The 22,582-nt window shown below is 41.6% G+C and overlaps 1 protein-coding gene across 5 annotated transcripts in view; it reads left to right on the forward strand.

The window, feature by feature from the left end:
- The window catches only part of CEP95 (centrosomal protein 95), a 30,305-nt gene extending 11,537 nt beyond the window's left edge, over nucleotides 1–18,768 (forward strand). Inside the window, exons 6-20 of one of the 5 annotated variants that reach the window (XM_003913295.4) lie at nucleotides 39–154; nucleotides 2,610–2,735; nucleotides 3,941–4,134; nucleotides 6,997–7,109; nucleotides 7,298–7,427; nucleotides 8,331–8,484; nucleotides 10,440–10,579; nucleotides 12,171–12,263; nucleotides 13,109–13,241; nucleotides 14,053–14,222; nucleotides 14,333–14,407; nucleotides 15,784–15,936; nucleotides 17,430–17,576; nucleotides 17,866–17,937; nucleotides 18,429–18,768. In XM_003913295.4, coding sequence (XP_003913344.1) covers nucleotides 39–154; nucleotides 2,610–2,735; nucleotides 3,941–4,134; nucleotides 6,997–7,109; nucleotides 7,298–7,427; nucleotides 8,331–8,484; nucleotides 10,440–10,579; nucleotides 12,171–12,263; nucleotides 13,109–13,241; nucleotides 14,053–14,222; nucleotides 14,333–14,407; nucleotides 15,784–15,936; nucleotides 17,430–17,576; nucleotides 17,866–17,937; nucleotides 18,429–18,605 — 1,993 coding nt within the window. In that variant the 3' untranslated portion in view covers nucleotides 18,606–18,768. The other 4 variants (XM_009191017.2, XM_031657693.1, XM_009191018.2 and 1 more) reach the window with 4 other exon arrangements.
- The last annotated feature ends 3,814 nt before the right edge of the window (nucleotides 18,769–22,582 follow it).

Below are 22,582 nucleotides of genomic sequence, written 5' to 3' on the forward strand. Positions count from 1 at the left end.
TCAGACTGGGCCCTGAGTGAAGGAGGGAACTTTTTCAGGTGCTCCTTGTCTTCTGAGACGTTGGGCCCCTCTTGGGATGGAGATGAAGCAGAATCCACTGGTGAAATCATTAGACTTGGAGACACAGCGCACACCTTTTCTCTAAGAAGTAATGGTGAGTAGTTAAACCTTGAGTATCAGTTATTATTCAACATACAACTATAAAAATGTAAATGGGGTTCGCACGCTCCTGCTCCTGACTCACCGCTGTTCGCTCTCGCCGAGGAACAAGTCGGTCAGGAAGCCGCGCAGCAGGCATGGCTTTTAAGGATACCGGAAAAACACCCGTGGAGCCGGAGGTGGCAATTCACCGAATTCGAATCACCCTAACGAGCCGCAATGTTAAATCCCTGGAAAAGGTGTGTGCTGACTTGATCAGAGGTGCAAAGGAAAAGAACCTGAAAGTGAAAGGACCAGTTCGAATGCCTACCAAGACTTTGAGAATCACTACAAGAAAAACTGCTTGTGGTGAAGGTTCTAAGACATGGGATCGTTTCCAGATGAGAATCCACAAGCGACTCATTGACTTGCACAGTCCTTCTGAGATTGTTAAGCAGATTACTTCCATCAGTATTGAGCCAGGAGTTGAGGTGGAAGTCACCATTGCAGATGCTTAAGTCAACTATTTTAATAAATTGATTACCAGTTTAAAAAAAAAAAAAAAATGTAAATGGTATGTAGGAGTGTTTAAAATTGAGAAGAATAGAGAGAGCCCTAACTGAGCATGGGATTTGAAATTCCAAATATCCCACTACCTATTAAATATGAACACTTATCTGAAGTCACAGGCATATGGGCAGATAAGTCCGAGGCAAGTAAGTGTATGCAAGGTTATCAGGCAATTTGTGGTTCCTGATAGCCTAGGAAGAGAATTATGGATACATCTTATAGTCTGGTCACGCTTTCAGGGTATTCCTTAATTGTAGTTTCCTGAACTGGTGGTTGATTCACTTTTTTCATTGTTTCAACCAAGAAGTTCGTACACACAGTGGCAGTTTTTTTTCTAGGCTTCAGGCAAGGTTTCCAATAGCCTATTGCTTGCACACAGTAGACCTGGATATCTTTCAAGCCCCAATTTTGAGCCTCCAACCTTTCCCTCCTCCAATCATCCTACTCCATCCTGCCCACCTTGGCTTCATAAATTACTAAACCAGTATATGGACCATAAGTCTTGGAATATTCTCCCTTCCTTTTGGTTCCTGGCAAACTCACCCTCCAGTAGACCAAAAAGCTATGCTTGCCATTGGGATAGGCACAGTAACAGAAGGACCAGAGTCAAGCGTGGATATTGCAAGAATGCTTCTTGAAGGAAGAGAATCAGATGGATTGACTGGGAGTGGAAGGGATGGTGATTGCAGAAGCAGGTTCTGTGATGTCAAGTGCTGTGTCAAAAAGATGTTACTATAAAATGAATTACTTATTTTAACATTATAAGTAGAGAGGGGAATTGTGTTTAAGAATAATGCAGTTAAGGCAAAGGAAAAAAGATTGAGAGAGATGCCTGGCCAAGGTGTTTGGGTTTGATGTGATAAAAGGACTTATGGCAGCTTCCTTTCATATTTAGATTTAAAGTGATGGCTATCATATACATTCACAGGCATCTAATTTAGGCTTCAATATATGGACCATAGTCTTTTTTTTTGACACCGCGTCTTGCTCTGTCACCCAGGGTGGAGTGCAGTGGTGCAGTCTCGGCCCCCTGCAACCTCTGCCTCAGCCTCCCAAGCAGCTGGGATTACAAGTATGTGCCACATGCCTGACTGATTTTTGAATTTTTAGTAGAGATGGGGTTTTGCCTTGTTGGCTAGGCTGGTCTTGAACTTCTAACCTCAAGTGATCTGCCTGCCTTGGCCTCCCAAAGTACTGAGATTACAGGTGTGAGCCACTGCGCCTGGCCTGGACCATGAGTCATTGTTTGTGGTACTAGCTAAGACCCTAACTGGTATCTGTTCATACCAAGACGTGCCCATAAAACAGCCAGCATTTCCATAACCCTGGCACCTATTTTTGTAAAGCAAAATAATAAAACATTATATAAAACTTTGCTTTTAAATTGCATAAATATTTCTGGACTACAAAAGGGCATCTTTCTGATAGCAATTAAAAATAATTGATATTATGGCCGGTCACAGTGGCTCATGCCTGTAATCCCAGTACTTTGGGAGGCTGAGGCGGGCGGATCACCTGAGGTCAGGAGTTCGAGACCAGCCTGGCCAACATAGTGAAACCCTATCACTACTAACAATACAAAAAAATAGGCAGGCATGGTAGCAGGTGCCTGTAGTCCCAGCTACTCCGGAGGCTGAGGCAGGAGAATTGCTTGAACCTGGAAGGCGGAGGTTGCAGTACGCCGAGATGGTGCCATTGTACTCCAGCCTGGCAACAAGAGGGAAACTCTGGTCTGAAGAAAATAATAACAATTGGTATTTTGAGCAATTGGACCAACATTACTTCTTTCAGCATTATTTAATATTTCTATTTCCTGAATACAAAACTCTTGGCTTTTAGTATAATGTTCAGTAAACTATTTTGATAGTTAAACATTTTACCTTTAATATTTTATTTCCTAGGTGCTCAATGTCCTAATGAAATGCTGTCTAAAAAAACCTCAGCCTCACCAAGTTTTAAATCACGTGAAGATGTGTTGTACTCTCCTAGTGTTTTGTCCAAAAATAGGACATCCTTTGTTGAAGACAGTGAGTTGTAATGGATGTTAGTTCTTTACTGCTGATGATCATTCTTGGGGCAGTTGTTGCTATTGACCTTTTTACTTTTATTGCTGCATGTGAGATCCTTTTTGGTCTTACATGATCTTACTTGTAAATGTTTGCTATTTATTATGATCTCTGAATTCTGCTTAAGATGGTCTTTGGTTGCATATTTTTGCATCCACTATTTTATTATCTAAATTCTCGACACTCACCTTTTCTTTTTTTTTTTTAAATGAGACAGAGTCTCTGATACATTAGTACATCTATTGGTGGTCTTCATATTATTGGTAAATAACAAAGTATAGTAACTGGAAAAACATTCTTTTTGTTGTTGTTGTTTTGAGACAGAGTCTAACTCTCTTGCCCAGGCTGGAGTGCAGTGGTACGATCTCGGCTCACTGCAACCTCCGCCTCCTGGGTTCAAGGGATTCCCCTGTCTCAGCCTCCCGAGTAGCTGGGATTATAGGCGCTTGCCACCACGCCCGGCTAATTTTTGTATTTTTAGTAGAGACAGGGTTTCGCCATGTTGGCCAGACTGGTCTCGAACTCTTGACCCTGTGTTCTGCCTGCCTCAGCCTCCCAAAGTGCTGGGATTACAAGCGTGAGCTACCGCACCTGGCCTGGAAAAATCATTCTTGTTTCTTATTGTCATCTCCAGGATTTTCATGTGGTAGTAATACATAAAAATATTACTGCCTAACGAGTTTTGTAACATGTGAATGAACCATAATTCACATAACATAACATTCTTCAAGCCACTTAAGTTGCTTCCAGTTTTTTATTATTTTAAAGTAACTTTCAGGAAACAGTTTTATGATAATAACATTAAAATTACATCCGGGGTCAGGCATGGTAGCTCACACTTGTAATACCAGCACTTTGGGAGTCTGAGGCAGGAGGATCACTTGAGCCCAGGAGTTCGAGACCAGCCTGGACAACATAGTGAGACCTCCTCTCTACTTCTTTTAAAACTAAAGCAATTACAAAAGAAAATTACATTCTAATTTAGTTAGATCCCTGTGTGCTGAGGCTACGTCTCTGGTTTAATTATTTTTTTATGTTCTTTGTCTTAAGTTTAAAAAATATTTCTAATGTGTTTGAACATGTTTATATACGTATGTATGTATTTATATAAAATGGTTTATTTCTTAGAATTGCATCGTAATATCCACTTTAATTTGTCTTACTAGCAGAAACCCTTTCTGTGAGTAGGATTCCAAATGCGAGGAAGCTAGGGGAGCCTATCCGAGCAGCTATTCCTTTACATCCACCCTACCACCCTTCAGAGCCTCGAGCACCCTGCCCCATAGGAAAAGAATACTTGCATTCAAGTCACTGCCCCCCAGCTGTAAATTCTACTCAAGAGCATATGGAATTTTCTGGGGTAAGTGGAAAAGCTTACTTTCAGTTGGCTAGAAGTACACGTGTATGTGTATCTCTGTGTTGGTAATTGATTAGAAGCCCGTGTGTGTGTGTGTGTATTGGTGAAGTCTTTATTCTTTGTCAGGGAAGCCCCTATATTTAAAGAAGTCTCTGCTAGAATTGTCAAGCATATTGCACTAGTCAAAGCATTGTACTCCTTAAAATTTGCCTCTGTATACACCTGCACATTCTTGTTCTAGGAAGATAGGAGAAAGATGAATGTATATAAAGGGAAATAATAAGAGCCAACACACAGTGAATGTTTATTTTGTGGCAGGCGCAGTTCTGGATACTTTAGGGGTGTTGAATAATTTACTGCCCATAACAACTCTGGAGTAGCTACGATATTTATTGTGGGGAAGCTGATATAGACAGGGTAAGGTTACACAGCAGTTACAGAGTCAGGATTTGAACTTGGGCATTCTGGCTTCAGAGTCCATATTGTGTCCATAATTTAATAATTTCAAATTTAGAAAACACAGAGTGGAAAAGAAAATAACCATCCATGCATATTCCCATTATCCAGCATGAACCACTGTTCATACCATACTGGCTTATTTGCTTCAATTGCAGTGAGCTGAGATTGTGCCACTGCACTCCAGCCAGGGTGACAGAGTGAGACTTCATCTCAAAGAAAGAAAGAAATAAAACCCTTTTTATTTAGTCATCCTGTCCCTATCTTTTTAAAAAGAACAGGACTGGGTTCGGTAGCTCACACCCGTAATCCCAGCACTTTGGGAGGCTCACGTGAGCACCAGAGTTTGAGACCATCCTGGGAAACATAGTGAGACCTTGTCTCTACTAAAAATAGAAAATTAGCCTGGAGTGGTGGTGCATGCCTGTGATTTTAGCTACTTGGTAGGCTGAGGCAGGAATTCCTTGAGCCCAGGAACTGCAGTGAGCTGTGACCACACCACTGCATTCTAGCCTGGGCAGCAGAGCAAGACGCTGTCTCAAAAAGAAAAAAATAAAATAAGAAAACAACAGGCAGGTATATACACAAGGTAGATATATAAACAGTGATACGTTCTCATTATTTAAACATTGAAGCAATGCATTAAAAGTGCAGAGATGAAATAAGCATTATTAACATTAGGTGACCACATTCTCAACATTCTATGCATCTAAAAAGCAGAGTGGATAAAAAGATGGGTTAAAATGGAGTCATAAGATAATGTTTACTTTTCGGAGAATCATAGTGGGAGTTTTGGAGATGGTTCTGAGCTGGTAATATTCTGTTTCTTGACCTGGGTGGCAGTTAAATAGGAGTATTTATTTTGAAATAATTAAGCTAGAAATACTTTATTTTAAAAGTTTCATAAAAATAAGATTATGTTGTTTGTTTTATTTTTTTTTGAGACAGAGTGTCGCTCTGTCGCCCAGGCTGGAGTGTAGTGGTGTAATCTGCACCCACTGCAACCTCTACTTCCCAGGTTCAAGCAATTCTCCTGCCTCAGCCTCCCGAGTAGCTGGGACTACAGGTGCACATGCCACCACACCTGGCTGATTTTTTTTTTTTTTTTTTTTTTTAAGTAGAGACAGGGTTTTGCCATGTTGGCCAGGCTGGTCTCAAACTCCTGGCCTCATCCGCCTGCCTGTGCCTCCCAGAGTGCTGAGATTATAGGCATGAACCACCACACCCAGCCTACTAAAAGGTATTTAATTTTACTCTAATAGAAAAAGATAATGAAGTGAAATTAAAGATATCATTAAACATTAAATAAGTGGCCAGGTGCAGTGGCTCACGCCTGTAATCCCAGCACTTTGGGAGGCTGAGGTGGGTGGATCACGAGGTCAGGAGTTCAAGACCAGCCTGGCCAAGATGGTGAAACCCTATCTCTACTGAAAATACAAAAATTAGCCAAGTACAGTGGCCGGCGCCTGTAATGCCAGCTACTGTGGAGGCTGAGGCAGGAGAATCGCTTGAACCCAGGAGGTGGAGGTTGCAGCGAGCCGAGATCGCACCACTGCACTCCAGCCTGGGTGACAGAGTGAGACTTCATCTCAAAAACAAACAAACCAAAAAAACATTAAATAAATGTTTCTTCATCACAAGAAGTATCTTCTAAAAGATGATCTCTAAGACTAAGAAATAAATTTAGCTGGACACGGTAGCTCATGCATGTAATCCCAGCACTTTGGAAGGCTGAGGCAGGTGGATCACCTGAGGTCGGGAGTTCGAGACCAGCCTGGCCAATATGCGAAACACTGTCTTTACTAAAAGTAAAAAAAAAATTAGCCGGGTGTTGTGGCACATGCCTGTAATCCCAGCTACTAGGGAGGCTGAGGCAGGAGAATCACTTGAACCTGGGAGGCAGATCGAGCCTTTGCACTCCAGCCTAGGCAACAGAACAAAACTCAAAAAAAAAAAAAAAAAAAAAAAAAAAAAAAGAAATTTAAAATGTTAAGGGTTTATATTCATATTTTGGGAGGTATTGTCTTTGTTTTAACTGTTTCAATTTTGGACAGCCTTTATTGACGTCAATACAAAAGATAACCACTTGAATACTCTGTACTAGTGGTAATTTTTTTGTTGCCCAGGCATAGTGGTAATCCCTGAAATTTCTTATTTAGAGAGCACCTGGCCTGTCTCTTTATTTGAATGGCATCCTGAGCCACACTTTTTCTCTGAGCCCAGATTTCTAGACATTGCTCCAGTTCTTTGGTGCATTGAGTGTCAATAGGGTCTTTTGACAAATGCACTTCAAAATGGAGGTTGAAGGCACGTAGCTTTGTGCCACAGTTCCTCCCTTCCTCACCCCCAGAAAGTTCATGTTTCTTATTTGTAGCTTTTTCAAATCAACTTTTTTTCTGTTTTTAATAGGATCTAGATGACAGAGTTTTCTTAACTTCCAAGTTGCCGAAAGACAGCAAAGAGGAAGTGTACCCAGCTCAGGTCCAAGGGCCTAGGACAAGGAAGCCTCCCAAAGGAAAAAGGTAACATTACTGCAGACTTAAGTGTTTACAGTCTGTTTGCAAAGAAATTTGAAAATGCAGGGGCATAATCTCCAAATTTAGCTGTGAAGACCAGAATGAAATATTTGTTAAAGTATGTATTATAGTTATTTTAAACTAAATAATAGACACCTAGCTATTTTAACTGTCAGATGGTCACTTAATTACAGAAATGAAAACAGAGCTACAGCCTCATCCTGTAATTCACCTTTTCCCCAGAGGCCAAGAAAGAGATTAACAGAACAAGAATTACATGATGTGTCAGAGAAACTCTCTCAGCGGCTCTCTGAACTAGATTGGGCAAGTCTTGTTTTTTCATCTATATTGAGATTCCCATGGCTTAAGTGAACATTTAAATAATCTCTCAGTTGAAAGTGAGGTATTAGAAATACAGTTGTGTCTTATTAATAGTTACTGTGAAAATGTTCTGTAAATCAAGCAGACGGAACAGGAAGTGATCTCTCAGCCTTTCATGATCTAACTAAATTTGGTGCAGATTTATCCAAATTTTACTGAATTTTGATGAAAACTAAATCATTTAACATAAATGATTGTGTTAAGCCATTTTTCTTTAGATATATCTATATAGTTCCCCTTTGCTGCAAAAGACAGATCTGGTATGAAATTGGATGGATCACTGATTCTCACAAAATACAATATTACAGTTTTAAGGTATCATTGAATGAATGTTTTAAATCCCTATGTGACTTAGTCAAAAGTTTATTGAAACTTGGTGATCCATAGCACTGATCTACACCTTTTTAAAACTAAACATGTATGCCAGGTGCGGTGGCTCACACCTGTAATTCCAGCACTTTGAGAGGCTGAGCAGGCGGATCGCTTAAGCCCAGGAGTTTGAGACCAGCCCGGGCAACATGGTGAAACCCTATCTCTACAAAAAGTAAAAAATTAGCTGGGCTTGGTGGCATATGCCTGTAATCCCAGCTACTCAAGTGGCTGAGATGGGGGATCACTTGAACCCAGCAGGCGGAGGTTGCAGTGAGCCCAGCTAGCACCACTGCACTCCAGCCTGGGTGACAGAACGGGATCCTGTCTCAAAAGTAAATAATTAAACATGCATAAGCGTCTGAAAACTTGTTATTAGTGACTGTCAAAGGAAGCTTTTTTAAAGGTCTGCCTACTCCTGCGAATTTACATTCTGGTGAAGTCAGTGAAAGATGTTGAAAAAAGTTTTCTCAATAGATGTTAAAAAGTGCCCTGGGTGATCGGATTAAAGAAAAGACTGACCATAAAGAAGAAGATACTGGAAATGAAGAGGTAGAGGATGGAACTGAGGAGACACTGTCTCAGCACAGTGATGGCATCGTGGAGTATGGGCCAAAGAAGACAAGGCCAGGTACCCCAGAGAGACTGAGAAAGGGGGACAGCCATGTGAACTACTTAGGCAGTTCCATCTGTTCTTAATAACTTAGATTCTAATTTTAAATAGTTGAGAAATATATAAAAGGATCAGAAGTAATATCAAACACCTGGATCTTCCCCGGCTAAAAGTAGCAGGTGTTAACAGTTATATTTGCTTTAGCCCCTTTGTGTTTAAGAAATAAAACAGTAGAAACCCCCTCTGCTCTCCCCACAGATCTCTTTTCCCCACCCTCAGTGCAACCACTATCTTAAAGTTGGCATCTTTTCTTCTGATCCTTGTTTTTATACTTTAACAGCTCTTACATTACTTGTCTAAACATACTATTGTTTTATGTCGTTTAGAAATTTACATACTGTATATATTATTCTGCAACTTGCATTTTTTTCTGACATTGTCTTAGAAATCTATTGCTGTTGATACTTATAGATCCAGCTCATTCATTTTAACTGCAGTGTAACTGAGTTCTTACAGTGTGTCACTTTTGTGAGTTCTTACAGTGTGTCACTTTTGTGTGGGTATGTGTGTATACATATATATGTATAGCACTATACATTTCCCCTATTGCTGGACATGTTGATTGTTTCCAGTTTTCATTACTATAAAAAATCTGCAATGAACAGCCTAGAATATGTGCAAGAGTTTCTGTGATATCTCCATCTAGTAGGATTGCTGGATCGTAAGGCCTACATTTCTTCACCACTGCCAGCTTGCCCACCAAAGTGATTGCACTGCTTTACACTCATACCAGCAGTTTCTGGTTTGCCACATCTTTGCAGACACTTCCTACTGTTTGATATGCCATTGTTCAAATCCAATTATCCTGTCTTCCACCAACTAAAATCCTGCATATTTTATATTTAGTTTTATCTACTTTGGTCATCCATTGTTTCTTTAGAAATAGCCTTTTTCTGACCCAACTTCCTTAACTTTTTCAGTTGTTTTTTACTCCTTCAAGAATGCTCTTTCCTTCTCTTGATTGTTTAATCTCTCTTCCCTTTAAAAGGACTCAGCCAATTTCTAGGCACCCTCATCCAGGAACCTCTTCCTTTCCCTTATTATGTACATACACATGGTATCCTGTTGTGAAAACAGGTTATAAATTAAAATATTATTTCAGGTGCGTCTTCAGTTTCTGGAGAAGAATACATCATGCATCATGAGCAGCTATCATTCAAAATAGATTATGCAAGTCAGTTTTTAAAAATACATCTTAGAATTTGAAATGTGAAAGATTTGAATTAAAAGCATGTGAAAAAAATAACAAGCTCAGGGAAAATTTATTTATAAAGGTACCAAAACTAGCTTCCTTGGTCTTAAGGCTCTCTTGAAGTGCTTTTCCCACTGGAGTCACCCTCTTCACAACTAGCAGATGCCCAGACACACCTATAGACAATGGGATAAAAAGGTTTGTAGAAAGAAATGGTTTGTTAGATCTCTTTGGCAGTGTGCAATTAGGAGGGCTAGATTGCTAAGTAGGGAAAAATTGGGACCGCTTAGACAATGCTTAACATGTTAACTTTGCCTGTAAGCATATATAATAAGATAGATATGTATGCTTACATCCCACCTCCTCAGGACCCAGACAGGTAAAAGGATAGCAGATGCGCAGCTCAGATAATTTACCTTTTCTCTTTTCCCATCTCCCCATCACCAAGAGCACTCTCCATAGTCCTTTGTGCATAGGAGGCATTCCACATGTTGAATATCCAAAGCTGAATATAGAAGCTAAGTGTTTGAGACAGTACACATTCGTATGCATTTGTCTGTTACTTGGTGTTACCATACCAATACAAGTTAGTTACAGAAGACAGTCCCTTTAGCACATTTCACTCATCAGTCTCTCTGGATTTAGTAAAAACCAACTTTGGTTTCCAGCATAACATTCTGGCTATCAGGAACTAATGTTGTGTGTCTTTTCTCTGTTGCAGGACTTTCCATGCATAGAAAGCCACCCTACAGATCCCATTCGCTCTCTCCATCTCCAGCTAACAAATGCAAACAGTTCCACACGGAGAGAAAAAGGCAGCGCAAACGAAGAGAAACAGATACCCACCAATTCCGAGCACAGGTGCTTCCCCATCTCTTGACTACCATTAAGCAGCAGCCAATACCATTTCCCCTCAGCCAGATGCTACCATGAACATGCTGTTGATTTAAGGCTTAAAATGCATTTAATATTCTTGAGCGGAATGGATGATAGAGAGCGACGTGGCATAGCTTATGTCCCCATTAGCATAAAATTATACTCAGGAAACTTAAGAAAAATAACCTGGTGTTCCAGTAGATTAAGAAGGAGGAGATCAGCGTGAGTGGTTATTTTCAGAGTGAGTGAGCTTCAGAGATGAGGGGAATTTGAGGTGGATTAAAGTGACAGGCCACTTGAGTTATAGAGAAGATGAGATCAAGTACCCAAGACAGGAATGAGAGGAGGTGGTTGGGATTCAACAACAACGAGACTGGTATGATTACCTAGGAAGACTTTCCCCTGTGGAATGTGGATTTTGAAATGTAGCATGGATTTAGAACACTTAAGTTGTTTACAGTAGTAGGTTTTATAATGCAGTAGGATTTATGATGGTGAAAAACTAAAACTAATTCAGACGTCTCACACTCATTTGTAACTCAGCATGTAACTTCCACTCAGGAGAGTATCAAAATAATTGCAAAAACTTGAGAACAGAAAAAATGCGTGATGTAAAATTTCATTTTATGTCCCCATTATATATGTTAAAGTAATGTAGATTTGTGAGCCAGGTGCAGTGGCCCAGCACATTGGGAGGCTGAGACAGGTGGATCACCTGAGGTCGGGAGTTTGAGACCAGCCCGGCCAACATGGTGAAACCCCATCTCTACTAAAAATACAAAAATTAGCTGGGCATGGCAGTGCACGCCTGTAGTCCCAGCTACTCGGGAGGCTGAGGCAGGAGAATCACTTGAACTCGGGAAGTGGAAGTTGCAGTGAGCCGAGTTTGTGCCACTGACTCCCGCCTAGGCAAGAGTGAGACTCTGCCTCATAAAACAAAACAAAAAAACCCATAGATTTTGTGATACAGAGTCTGAAAGGAATTTTTTAAAAAGTGAATGAGCGGCCGGGCACGGTGGCTCATGCCTGTAATCCCAACCCTTTGGGAGGCCAAGGTGGGCAGATCACAAGGTCAGGAGATTGAGATCACAGTGAAACACCGTCTCTACTAAAAATACAAAAAAAAAAGTTAGCTGGGCGCGGTGGCAGGATTTTTTTTTTTTTTTTTTTTTCTCAAGGCGGAGTTTCACTCTTGTTGCCCAGGCTGGAGTGCAGTGGCGTGATCTCGGCTTACCTCAACCTCTGCTTCTCGGGTACAAGCGATTCTCCTGCCTCAGCTTCCTGAGTAGCTGAGATTACAGGCATGCACCACCACGCCCAGCTAATTTTGTATTTTTAGTAGAGATGGGGTTTCTCCATGTTGGTCAGGCTGGTCTTGAACTCCCGACCTCAGGTGATCCACCTGGCTCAGCCTCACTGCATGCGACTAAGCTTGGATGCTCAGTTGAGGCACCGCTGGGATTCAAACCCTGGATCTCCTGTTTACTAGACGGGTGCTTTACCCAACTAAGCCATGGTGCTGCCCGTTATGTATGTTTTTAACAACTGTACTATCATATGACCTTTTCCCCTATAGGCATTTACTGAAGCATTTGAAAGGGAACTAAGAAGACATAAAGTTCAAGAGAATATTGGACCTCTAAGAATACATGAGAAGGAGGAGGAAACAGTGGGTAAAAGTCTACATTGTAATAAATGCCATTTGATCAGATGAGGGGGAAGTACAAAGATGATCTTTTTAAAAGAAGAAGGGGCCAACAGGGCCTTAATCATGAGCTCTTTAGGAAAGGGCAGGATTTCATGTCATGATACAGGACTTTTACTTCTTAATAAGGCATTCAGGTTGCTAAAATATGACAAGACGTGGTACCAAAGAAAACTAGCGTTTTTTTCCCCTACTTAAAACTTACCATCAGTTTTTATAAGGGTATTTGACTTAGCAGTTCAGGGTCTTAAAAACTAGTCTAGGCTGACAAAATTAAAGAAGAGTAAGAGAAGACAGAACATCCTAGTTGCTCTAGACCTGGTTGTAAGAAACCCAAAACTGAAGTTTTCATTGCCTTTCAAAAGAATGGTTACAGAAACAAAATGAAATCATGGGGAAAATGCTTATGCTAAAATATTAGTGAACAAAACAGGATATAAAGTTCAGTATGGTTACAACTAAGCATACTGCATAGTTGCTTGAGAATTTTTTTAAATCTACATGGAAAAAGAGGAGTACATCGAAACATTAATAGGTTAAAAAAAAAAAAGATTAATAGTGGTTGTATTTAGGGTGTGGGACTATGGTGACTGAAACTTGAAAAAGATTCAGTGCTTTTTCAAATTCCAAGGGATGCCAGAGGCCAAAAGATGCCTTTAGTTTAGAGTGAGTGAATTATTAACCAGATTTTACAAATTTGAAGTAAGGTGGGAAGTAGTTAGCTATTTTTGTCAATATGTAATATTTAAGATGATGCATGAAAGAACTATTAGACCTTTTATTTTTATTGTTTTGTATCTGCTTCTAAGGAAAAAATATACAGAGGAGAAGCTGTTCTTAAAGAAACTCCAGAATGTAGTCAGCCCTGGAAGATTTACTCTAGAAAAACCACAACTCAAAGTCCAAGAGGTGGCCTCCCAAAGCCAAACAAAGCAGTTCCAAGTAAGAACCACAGAATTGTACTTTATGGAAAACTGGCAGCCTTTGAAAGCGAGTGCAGCATTCCAGGGACACAGCACTGAAAGCTAACATCCACCAGTTAGCTGAAGAAAGTTGTTTTTTTTTTTTTCCACTGCCATGTGGCTGGTTTTCTGTAGAGGGCTAAAACTCTTCAATAAGGAAGTACCTTAGGGAGGCCTATATATTGGCACCCAAGGAATGCCAGGACTGCCACCTGCTGCGCCACCATTAGCCTCACTCCTGTGCTTACTCACTTTGGATGCCTTTTTGTCTGTTTCTGGGAAGTTGGTAGAATGAAGGGGATGCTCCAAGGCAAGCAGATGACCTGTCCACCTCCTGTATATTGACAGTGCCAATGAGTGTAGAGTCTTGTTACAAGGAAACAAAGCCATGAGAAATGCCAGGCTTCCTGTTATACCCCAAAGATTGCTGGCCCTCCTACTATATCCTTTAGACCAGAAACTTTTCTTCTAAGCACTTGCCTACCAGGAGGGTTGAGGAGTCTTCTATTTTACCATACGTAGAGAATCTACCCGCAGGCACTGAAGCAGCTGAGCAATTAGGATGGACTTCCCAGGACCAGCATGGCATCAGTCAGAACGTATTTTTATCCTTATCAGTAGTTGGCTTACTCCAATCAGAGGAGGAATGCAAATTATTATAAGTACATTTAGAATTGTTCTTTACAGAATCAAAACCACATCACTTACATAAGCTTTGATCTACCAGGGATGTTAGATGACAGTTCTTGTCCACAAGTCTCAGATTAAGAACATCTTCTTTTACCTTGCAGTGAAAGTAAGTGAACACAGTCTCCTGCCCCTTATGCTGGAGCAGTTTCCATTTCTCTATGTTTCTGGCCCAACACTAAGCAAAATGTGGAAACAGCAAATTGCACAGGTTGAACAGCTTAAGAAAGAGGCATGTAGAGAAAATCGATCAAAGAAGAAACTGCAAGATGAAGTAAGTTACTGTCAGTCTTAAGCATAGAAATTTAAATGAGAGAAGAGCTTATCCTTGAGAATTGAGTGAACAGCATTATTAACCTACTTGATTTTGTGTCCCCCTTCAAGATAGAAGAAGCCCTAAGAAGGCATGACCTCCTTACTACCCTTGTCAGGAAAGAGTATGAACATAACAAGAGACTGGTATGTCAAGAGCAAGTTGGATATTATAATTTTGAATTTGTTATATTCATTCCCTTTATGTGTGCTAGCTGGGCAACAGTCCCACAGACCCTTCACCTCTAACACCTGCATGTGGAAGTGTTGCTTAGGTCTTTAACCAAAATTGATAGCCCATGCCTGTAATCCCAGCACTTTGGGAGGCTGAGGTGAGAGGATCACTTGAGACCAGCCTCAGCAACATAGTGGGACCCTGTCTTAAAAAATATATATATGGGTATGGAAAAAATGAGCCTGGCATGGTGGCATTTGCCTGTGGTCCCAGCTACTTGGGAGGCAGAAGTGGGAAGCGTGGGAGGGCAAGGCTGCAGTGAGCTGTGATCTTGCCATTGCACTCCAGCCTGCGTGCCAAAGTGAGACCCTGTCTCAACAACAATAAAACAAACCCAGAATGGGCAGGGGAAGAGCTAGGTACTTTATGTACACAGTTGCAGTTAGTCTTTATAGTAATATGTTAGAGATGTTTTCTATGAAATGAAAACCCTGAAGCTTTGAGATATTAAGTAACTTGCCCTGGGTCTCACTGATAAGCAAGGGACACAGCTGAGATTTTAATCCAGTTCTGTCTGTGGACCTCCATGGATCCGTCTAGGTGCCAAGTGGCTGAACTTAGTGCTCTTTGCCGTCTCCCATCCTCAGGTCCCAAGTAGAGAGCTCCGGGATTTATCAGCCTCCGTTACAATTTTGATGAGAAATTGTACTTAGAGAATTATGAAGGGAGAGGATGGAGGTCAGAAACAATCTGCCAAAGGAAGAGATTTGAAAATCTTTGCCTGAGTGTGGAGTAGAGATAAGCCATGAGAACTATAATACTAAACAGTTCCAGAAAGATCTCAGGAACTGCAGATGGTACTTTCCTATGGGGGGGGGGGGAAACACTAATATCTGACACACCTACATAAGAGTCTGTAGGTGACCCCATTTCATCTTCACTCCTTTGTCAGATATTGTCTAATTTCCTTAGTTTTTGCCTCATTAAATACTCCTGGCAGCCCAGGCTCTGCTTGAAAGTCTGGATGTGCCATTTTCCTACTCCTTGTGAGCTGGCATATGGGCCAGCCTTGTTAGCAGCCTCCTGGTGGCATGGGAAGTGAGCCCTCAGTTCCGCAGGAGTGCCCAGGATCACTGCTGCCCTCTGATGCGGCAGGGGGTCGTTGGAGCTGCTCTTCAGATTGAGGTGATGAAGCTGCCAAAGGCTGAAGGGCTTCTGGGGCCACTGGCCCCCCACACCTGGCATACTGCCTGAAGACATCGTGATGGGGAGTGGGGCAGATGAGAACGCTGGAGTCTGCATTCCTCTTGTCCTTACTCTTCTCTTCCCTCCCCTTTCCCTTTCTTAGCAAGACTTCAAGGACTGCATTCGTAGGCAAAGGTTGACCCAATCAAAGATAAAAGAAAATCGACAGCAAATCGTTCGTGCTCGAAAATATTATGATGATTATAGAGTTCAGTTGCATGCAAAAATGATGAGAATGAGGACCCGGGAAGAAATGGTAAGTCTGGCTTTTCTGTCCAGCCCTGTTAAGAAGGTGAACTTTGTTACCTTTCAGGACCACCTTCTTTGTTCGTGAGTCTTGTCCAAATTTGAATCTAAAATCTAAATCAAAGTCCTATAGTGCTGGCCCTGAGTTCTGCTTGGCCGCACTTCATTTTCTTACTCCATTGTGCATTCCCGTCCATTCTCAGTCTCTGTGTCTCTCATCTTAATGTGAAGTCTTACTTCCTTCCTGCTTCTTACACATAATAGGTACGTCTCCAGTATAACTACTTTAGAGGTTTTGGGAACATGTTGTGAGAGACAGGAATTTAAGGTGTGATAACATGACCTTGTATTCCACATAAAATCAGGGATAGTGTCAAAACAGCTGTACTGTGAGAGGTTTTCCACAAGGTATTTGCTATGTCATCCTTATCAGGCTGAAATGATTAACCTTTTGAGATCCCAGGCTAGCAAGAAATTTCATCTGTAAAATATTTTAGTAATTGTAGTTAACTACAATGGTAAAATGTAAAATGGTGCAGCTGCTTTGGAGAACAATCTAGCAGTTCTTCAGAAGGTTACCGAAAGGTCATATAGAGCTATCCTATGACCCAGCAATTTCACCCCTAGCTATATAATCACACAAAAAACACAAATGTTCATAGCTTTACTTGTAATAGCCTAAAAGGAGAAACAACCCAAAGTGCCCATCAGTTAATGAATGGATAAACAGTGTGCATTTTATTCATACAGTAGGATGTTACTTGGCAATAAAAATGAATGAAGAATTCATATATACTGCAGTATAGATGAACCTTGAAAACATGCGGAGTGAAAGAAACCAAATATGAAAGGCCACAAATTACATGATTCCATTTTTAGGAAGTGTCCAGAATATGCAAATCCATGGAGATAGAAAGTAGACTGGTGACTGTCAGGGGCTAAGGATGGGACGGGGGAATGAGCACTAATCAGTATAGGGTTTCTTTTTGGGGTGGTAAAAATGTTCTGTAGTGGTGATGGTTGCACAACTAAGTATAATAAGGCATACTGAGTTATTTACTTTAAAAGGGTAAGGCTGGGCTCAGTGGCTCACACCTGTAATCCCAGCACTTTGGGAAGCTAAGGTGCAAGGATTGCTTGGGACCAGCCTGGGCAACATAGTGAGACCTCATTTCTCCAAAAAATTAAAAATTTAGCCAGGTGTGGTGGCACATGCCTGTAGTCCCAGCTACTCAGGCAGCCAAGGTGGGAGAATTGCTTGAGCCTGGGAGGTCAAGGCTGCAGTGAGCTGTGACTGCACCACTACACTCCAGCCTGGGTGACAGAGCGATAACCTGTCTCAAAGAAAAGGAGGTAAATTTTTATGGTATGTCAGAATATCTGAATGAAACTAGTATTTCAAAAAAAAAAAAAAAACCTTTGTGAAATATAATCAGTATATACCTCTAGTTGGCCAAAATGATTATATTCCTCAGTGACTTTATTTTTATGATTAAATGACAGATATTTAAGAAACTGTTTGAAGAAGGTTTAAACATTCAAAAGCAAAGATTACGAGACCTAAGAAACTATGCCAAAGAAAAGCGAGATGAACAAAGGAGACGCCACCAGGATGAACTGGACTCCATGGAGAACTACTATAAGGACCAGGTGGGCTCCTGGCACTTGATTATGCTGTTGTGCTTAGTCCTGACCACTTGCCCTTGTGGAAAATTTGCTTAGTGTGTTGACAATAAACCTCCTTGTGTTAACTAAAGTTTGCACTCTACAGATTAGAGGACCCCATTTTCAAGATTGAAATTTAAGATCAAATAATACTTGACCATAGTACAGTATATTGTCCTATTTCCCTTAAAATTAAGTCTATGAACATTAAGAAATGTTACATTTGGACTACAAACATTAAATATAATATTTGGTTTTTTCTTCCTATAAACAGTTTTCATTGCTGGCAGAAGCCATATCACAGGAACATCAAGAACTTAAAGCCAGAGAGAAATCTCAGGCCCAGGTAATAATTAACAAGATAGAAGCAAAGTCATGCACTGCATGGCAACGTTTCCTTCAGCAAGGGACCTCGTACATTGGTGGTTGGAGCAATAGGCTATACCATATAGCCCCAGTGTGCAGTAGACAGTACCATGTGGGTTTGTGTAAGTACACTGACATTTTGCACAATAACAAAACACTTGCTGCATTTCTTGGAACATATCTCCATCATTAAGTGACACATTTATTTACATTTTATTTACATTTATTTACAGTTTAGGAAGTAGAAAACAAACGTAAAGGGAATGGAGAGAAGACTAATAAGGCACTCCATCTATGACCCAAGACATTTTTATCCTATGATTTTAACTTTAGTTAGGTCTCTGTAAGAGCTGCTGCTAGATTATTAAAAATTTTGGAGGAGTTTGATTAGCTGGAAGATGAAGAGGGAACAATAGATGAGGGCCTGGATAAATGCTGTGAACAGCAGGATGACATGCCTTCTTTTTTCAGACATTACATAAGGTGAAGAGGGAGCTGAGATCTAAGATGGAGAAGGAAATTCAACAGCTGCAGGACATGATAACACAGAATGATGATGATGTTTTCTTCCGGGAACTGGAAGCTGAGCGCTTCAGATCTCGGCTTCAGCTGGCTTCCTTTCAGTACAGTAAAAGTCCCTCCCTGTGAGGCCAGACTTGATCATAGGTGAAGGTTCTGGAGGCCTTTACCAGGACAGAGCTAGAATTGAGCCAGTAAACAGATAAGCCAGAAAAATCATTTTCAAATGCTTTACCTATATTTCCAGTACTTTTTATGAATTTTAAAATAAAAATTGTTTTCTAAAAGCTTATTACTTTTGAATTTATGACCTAACATCTGAAAAGGGGGGATCTTCATTAGTCGTATTTGTGCTAAAGCAATTAACAAGCCTTGTTTGAGCAGCCAGCTCCTGAAGTTTGTTGCTTTAAGTCAATAAAAATAATTAAGAATTAGCACTTAACGACAAAAAAATACATACGTTAGAGAAGAAAGGTGGGTGGTTATCAGAGGTGGGCCTTGGAGAACCTTGACAGTACCGTGTATGTGTAGACTTTTCATAACGTGGCTGGAAGATGAGGGAATATGCATCATGGCAGTTGGGCGCAGTGGCTCACGCCTGTAATCCCAGCACTTTGGGAGGCTGAGGCAGGTGGATCACTTGAGGTCAGGAGTTCGAGACCAGCCTGGCCAGCATGGTGAAACGCCATCTGTACTAAAAGTACAAAAATTAGCTAGGCATGGTGGCACCTGGCTGAGGCACAAGAATCGCTTGAACTTGGGAGGTGGAAGTTGCCGTGAGCTGAGATCGCACCACTGCACTCCAGCCTGGGCAACAAAAGTGAAACTCTTTCTCAAAAAAATAAAAAATAGGCCGGGCGCGGTAGCTCAAGCTTGTAATCCCAGCACTTGGGGAGGCCGAGACGGGCGGATCACGAGGTCAGGAGATCGAGACCATCCCAACATGGGCTAACATGAAACCCCGTCTCCACTAAAAAATACAAAAACTAGCCGGGCGTAGGTGGCGGGCTTCTGTAGTCCCAGCTACTCAGGAGGCTGAGGCAGGAGGATGGCGGACTCCAGGAGGCGGAGCTTGCGGTGAGCTGAGATCCCGCCACTGCACTCGCAGCCCAAGCATGAGCCGAGACCTCCCCAAAAAAAAAAAAAAAAAAAAAAAAAAAAAAAAAGGAAAACAAAAATAAAATGCATTATGGTTTCTGTTGGTTGGCAGAAGATAGCAGTGAGAAGAGATAAAGGGTGGAAATCCAGGCTGTCATTCAAAGATGCATTAGTGACTGCAGGTGGGAAGAAGGCATGATGGGCTTCAAGTGGGCAAGAGTGTACCAGCCTCATCTCTGGTATGGAGGAATATGAGGAAAAAAAACCACTTGGGGATGGTGTTTTCAATGGAGAAGAAAAGCTACACTTAAGCTAGAGGAAGCTTCAGAGCAGTTGAGGATATGGGGACTTGGATGGAAGCCCAGGAGTGGCAGAGAGAGTGCTGTGGGGATGAGTGTATGCATGATGAGAGGCCAGGAGGCATGAAGCAGTGAAACCTGACCTAGAGAGAAAAGACATCTGATCAACTGCTGTGGTTCTAAGTGCTGAGCTCTTGGAATGGAAACTGTCAGAAGGATGGGCCACCAGGCAGGCGAGAGCTTCCAGCAGGGAAAGGCTTAATGGACTGGGTGTGTTTGGAGCATGGTAAGTGACATGCGGACACCTGTGATGGGTTGTGACAATTCAGCAAGCACAGGTGAATGGAAAGGACAGGAAATGCACAAGATGAGGTGAAGGGGTGGCCTGCCCCTCCGCACCTGTGGGCTTTTCTAGTCAGGTGGGACGAGAGACTGGGAAAAGAAAGAAGACACAGAGACAAAGCAGCACTCAGCATATGGAGGACGTGCGCTGGCACTGGTCCCTGAGTTCCCTCACTATTGATCACTATCTCTACCATCTCGGAGAGGGGGATGTGGCAGGACTATAGGGTAATGGTGGGGAGAGGGTCAGCGGGAAAATGTGAGCAAAGATCTCTCATAAATAAGTTAAAGGAAAGGTGCTGTGCCTTAATGTGCACGTAGGCCAGATTTATGTTTGACTTTACACAAACATCTCGGTGCATTAAGGAGCAGTATTGCCACCAGCATGTCTCACCTCCAGCCATGAGGCAGTTTTCTCCTATCAGTAAATAGAACATACGATCGCGTTTTACACCGAGACATTCCATTCCCAGGGACGAGCAAGAGACAGAGGCCTTCCCCTTTTACTAATCCTCAGCACAGACCCTTTACGGGTGTCAGGCTGGGGGACGGTCAGGTCTTTCCCTTCCTACGAGGCCTTATCTTAGGCTATCACTGCGGAGAAACCTTGGACAATACCTGGCTTTCCTAGGCAGAGGTCCCTGCTGCCTTCCGCAGTGCATTGTGTCCCTGGGTACTCGAGATTAGAGAATGGTGATGACTTCTACCAAGCATACTGCCTTCAAGCACTTTTTTTTTTTAACAAAGCACATCTTGCACAGCCCTAAGTCTATTAAACCTTGAGTCAACACAGCACATGTCTCTGCAAGCACAGCGTTGGGGCTAGGGTTACAGATTAACAGCATCTCAAGGCAGAAGAATTTTTCTTAGTATAGAACAAAATGGAGTCTCATGTCTTCTACTTTCTACATAGACACAGTAACAGTTGATCTCTCTTTTCCCCACAATAAGGCTAGATATGCAAGAGCTGGAACGTAAGTTCTAAAAAGTGTTAGAGGATAAAGTAGATCTAGATAGCCATAAAATATTGAGTAAAAAAAATTTAGACTACAAAATATGCAGTTTTATAGAAAAAACCACGGTGTGAACGGGTATTATACATATGATGCAATATAATGTAAATACAATACAGAAAAGATCTAGAAGCATAGCACCCAGAAAAGATCCAGAAGCATAGCAGGTGTGACTCTGAGCGGTAGATTATGTAATACCATTAGATCTGTTAGCACAAGCCTAACAACGCTTTTATTATACTTTTTTTTAAAATGTAAAATATTTTAGGAAGATTAAGTTGCTAGTTCTGGTGATTGGTGGGAACTGGTGCTCTTTACCAAGCTAAAAAGTAACTAGGAATAACCAAAAAAAAAAAAAAAATTTATGAGAGAATTGGTCAGGGAAGGAATAGGATTGCTCAGCAAAGGTCAGAAAATAGGAGACAACATATTTTTGAAAAATGAAAAGCAAATAAAGATCACTTCACCAGACTAGCTTAACAAGCAGAGGACGGTGCGATTCAAGTGCTGTGGATCGTGTGCATCAAGCCAGTCAGCCTGGAGCAGCCCAGGAAAGGTTCATCACAATCGTGCATTTGGAAAGTCCTGTGGGGGATGTTACAGAGTGAGGTGCTTCATATTAGAACTAAATGCCTCATCTATCATAAGGGACTAACCAGACAATATTTACAGTTAATGAAAAGCCCAGCCTGGCCAACATAGTGAAACCCCATCTCTACTAAAAATACAAAAATTACCTGGGCATGGTGGTGCACACCCTGTAATCCCAGCTACTTGGGAGGCTGAGGTACGAGAATTGCTTGAACCTGAAGGTGGAGGTTGCAGTGAGCTATTCTACCACTGCACTCCAGCCTGGGCAACGGAGCAAGACTCTTACCAAAAAAAAAAAAAAAAAAAAGCATTAAGAATACTTAAGTGGGCAGGAGAAACATCTTAGGTTCCCCCGCCCATCCCATAGACTGCACCATGGCATGGTGGTACCCACCTGTAGTCCCAGCTACTTGGGAGACCAGTAGTTTGAGGCTACAGTGCACCATGACTGTGCCAGTGAAATAGCTACTGCACTCCAGCCTGGGCAACACAGTGAGACCACAAACAAATAGCCAAGTCTGGGATTCAGGGCCTTGCTGAGGTAGGCTATTGATTCATGTGCTCCCGTCATGACTGACTGCTTTGCTGTACATAAATTGAGTTTTGAACGCTTAAGTTTGAACTTAGCCTACAGTGAGACACAGGCTAGCATTACTTTGGAAGTTCATGCAAAGCTATATGGCTATCAGCTAGTACAGAGCCTGGCACATAGTAGGAGCACGGTAAATATTTGTTGAATGAGCAGCAGACAAGTCACATTTAG

The sequence above is a fragment of the Papio anubis genome, chromosome 17 (assembly GCF_008728515.1).
Source record: "Papio anubis isolate 15944 chromosome 17, Panubis1.0, whole genome shotgun sequence".
Lineage (NCBI taxonomy): Eukaryota > Metazoa > Chordata > Mammalia > Primates > Cercopithecidae > Papio > Papio anubis.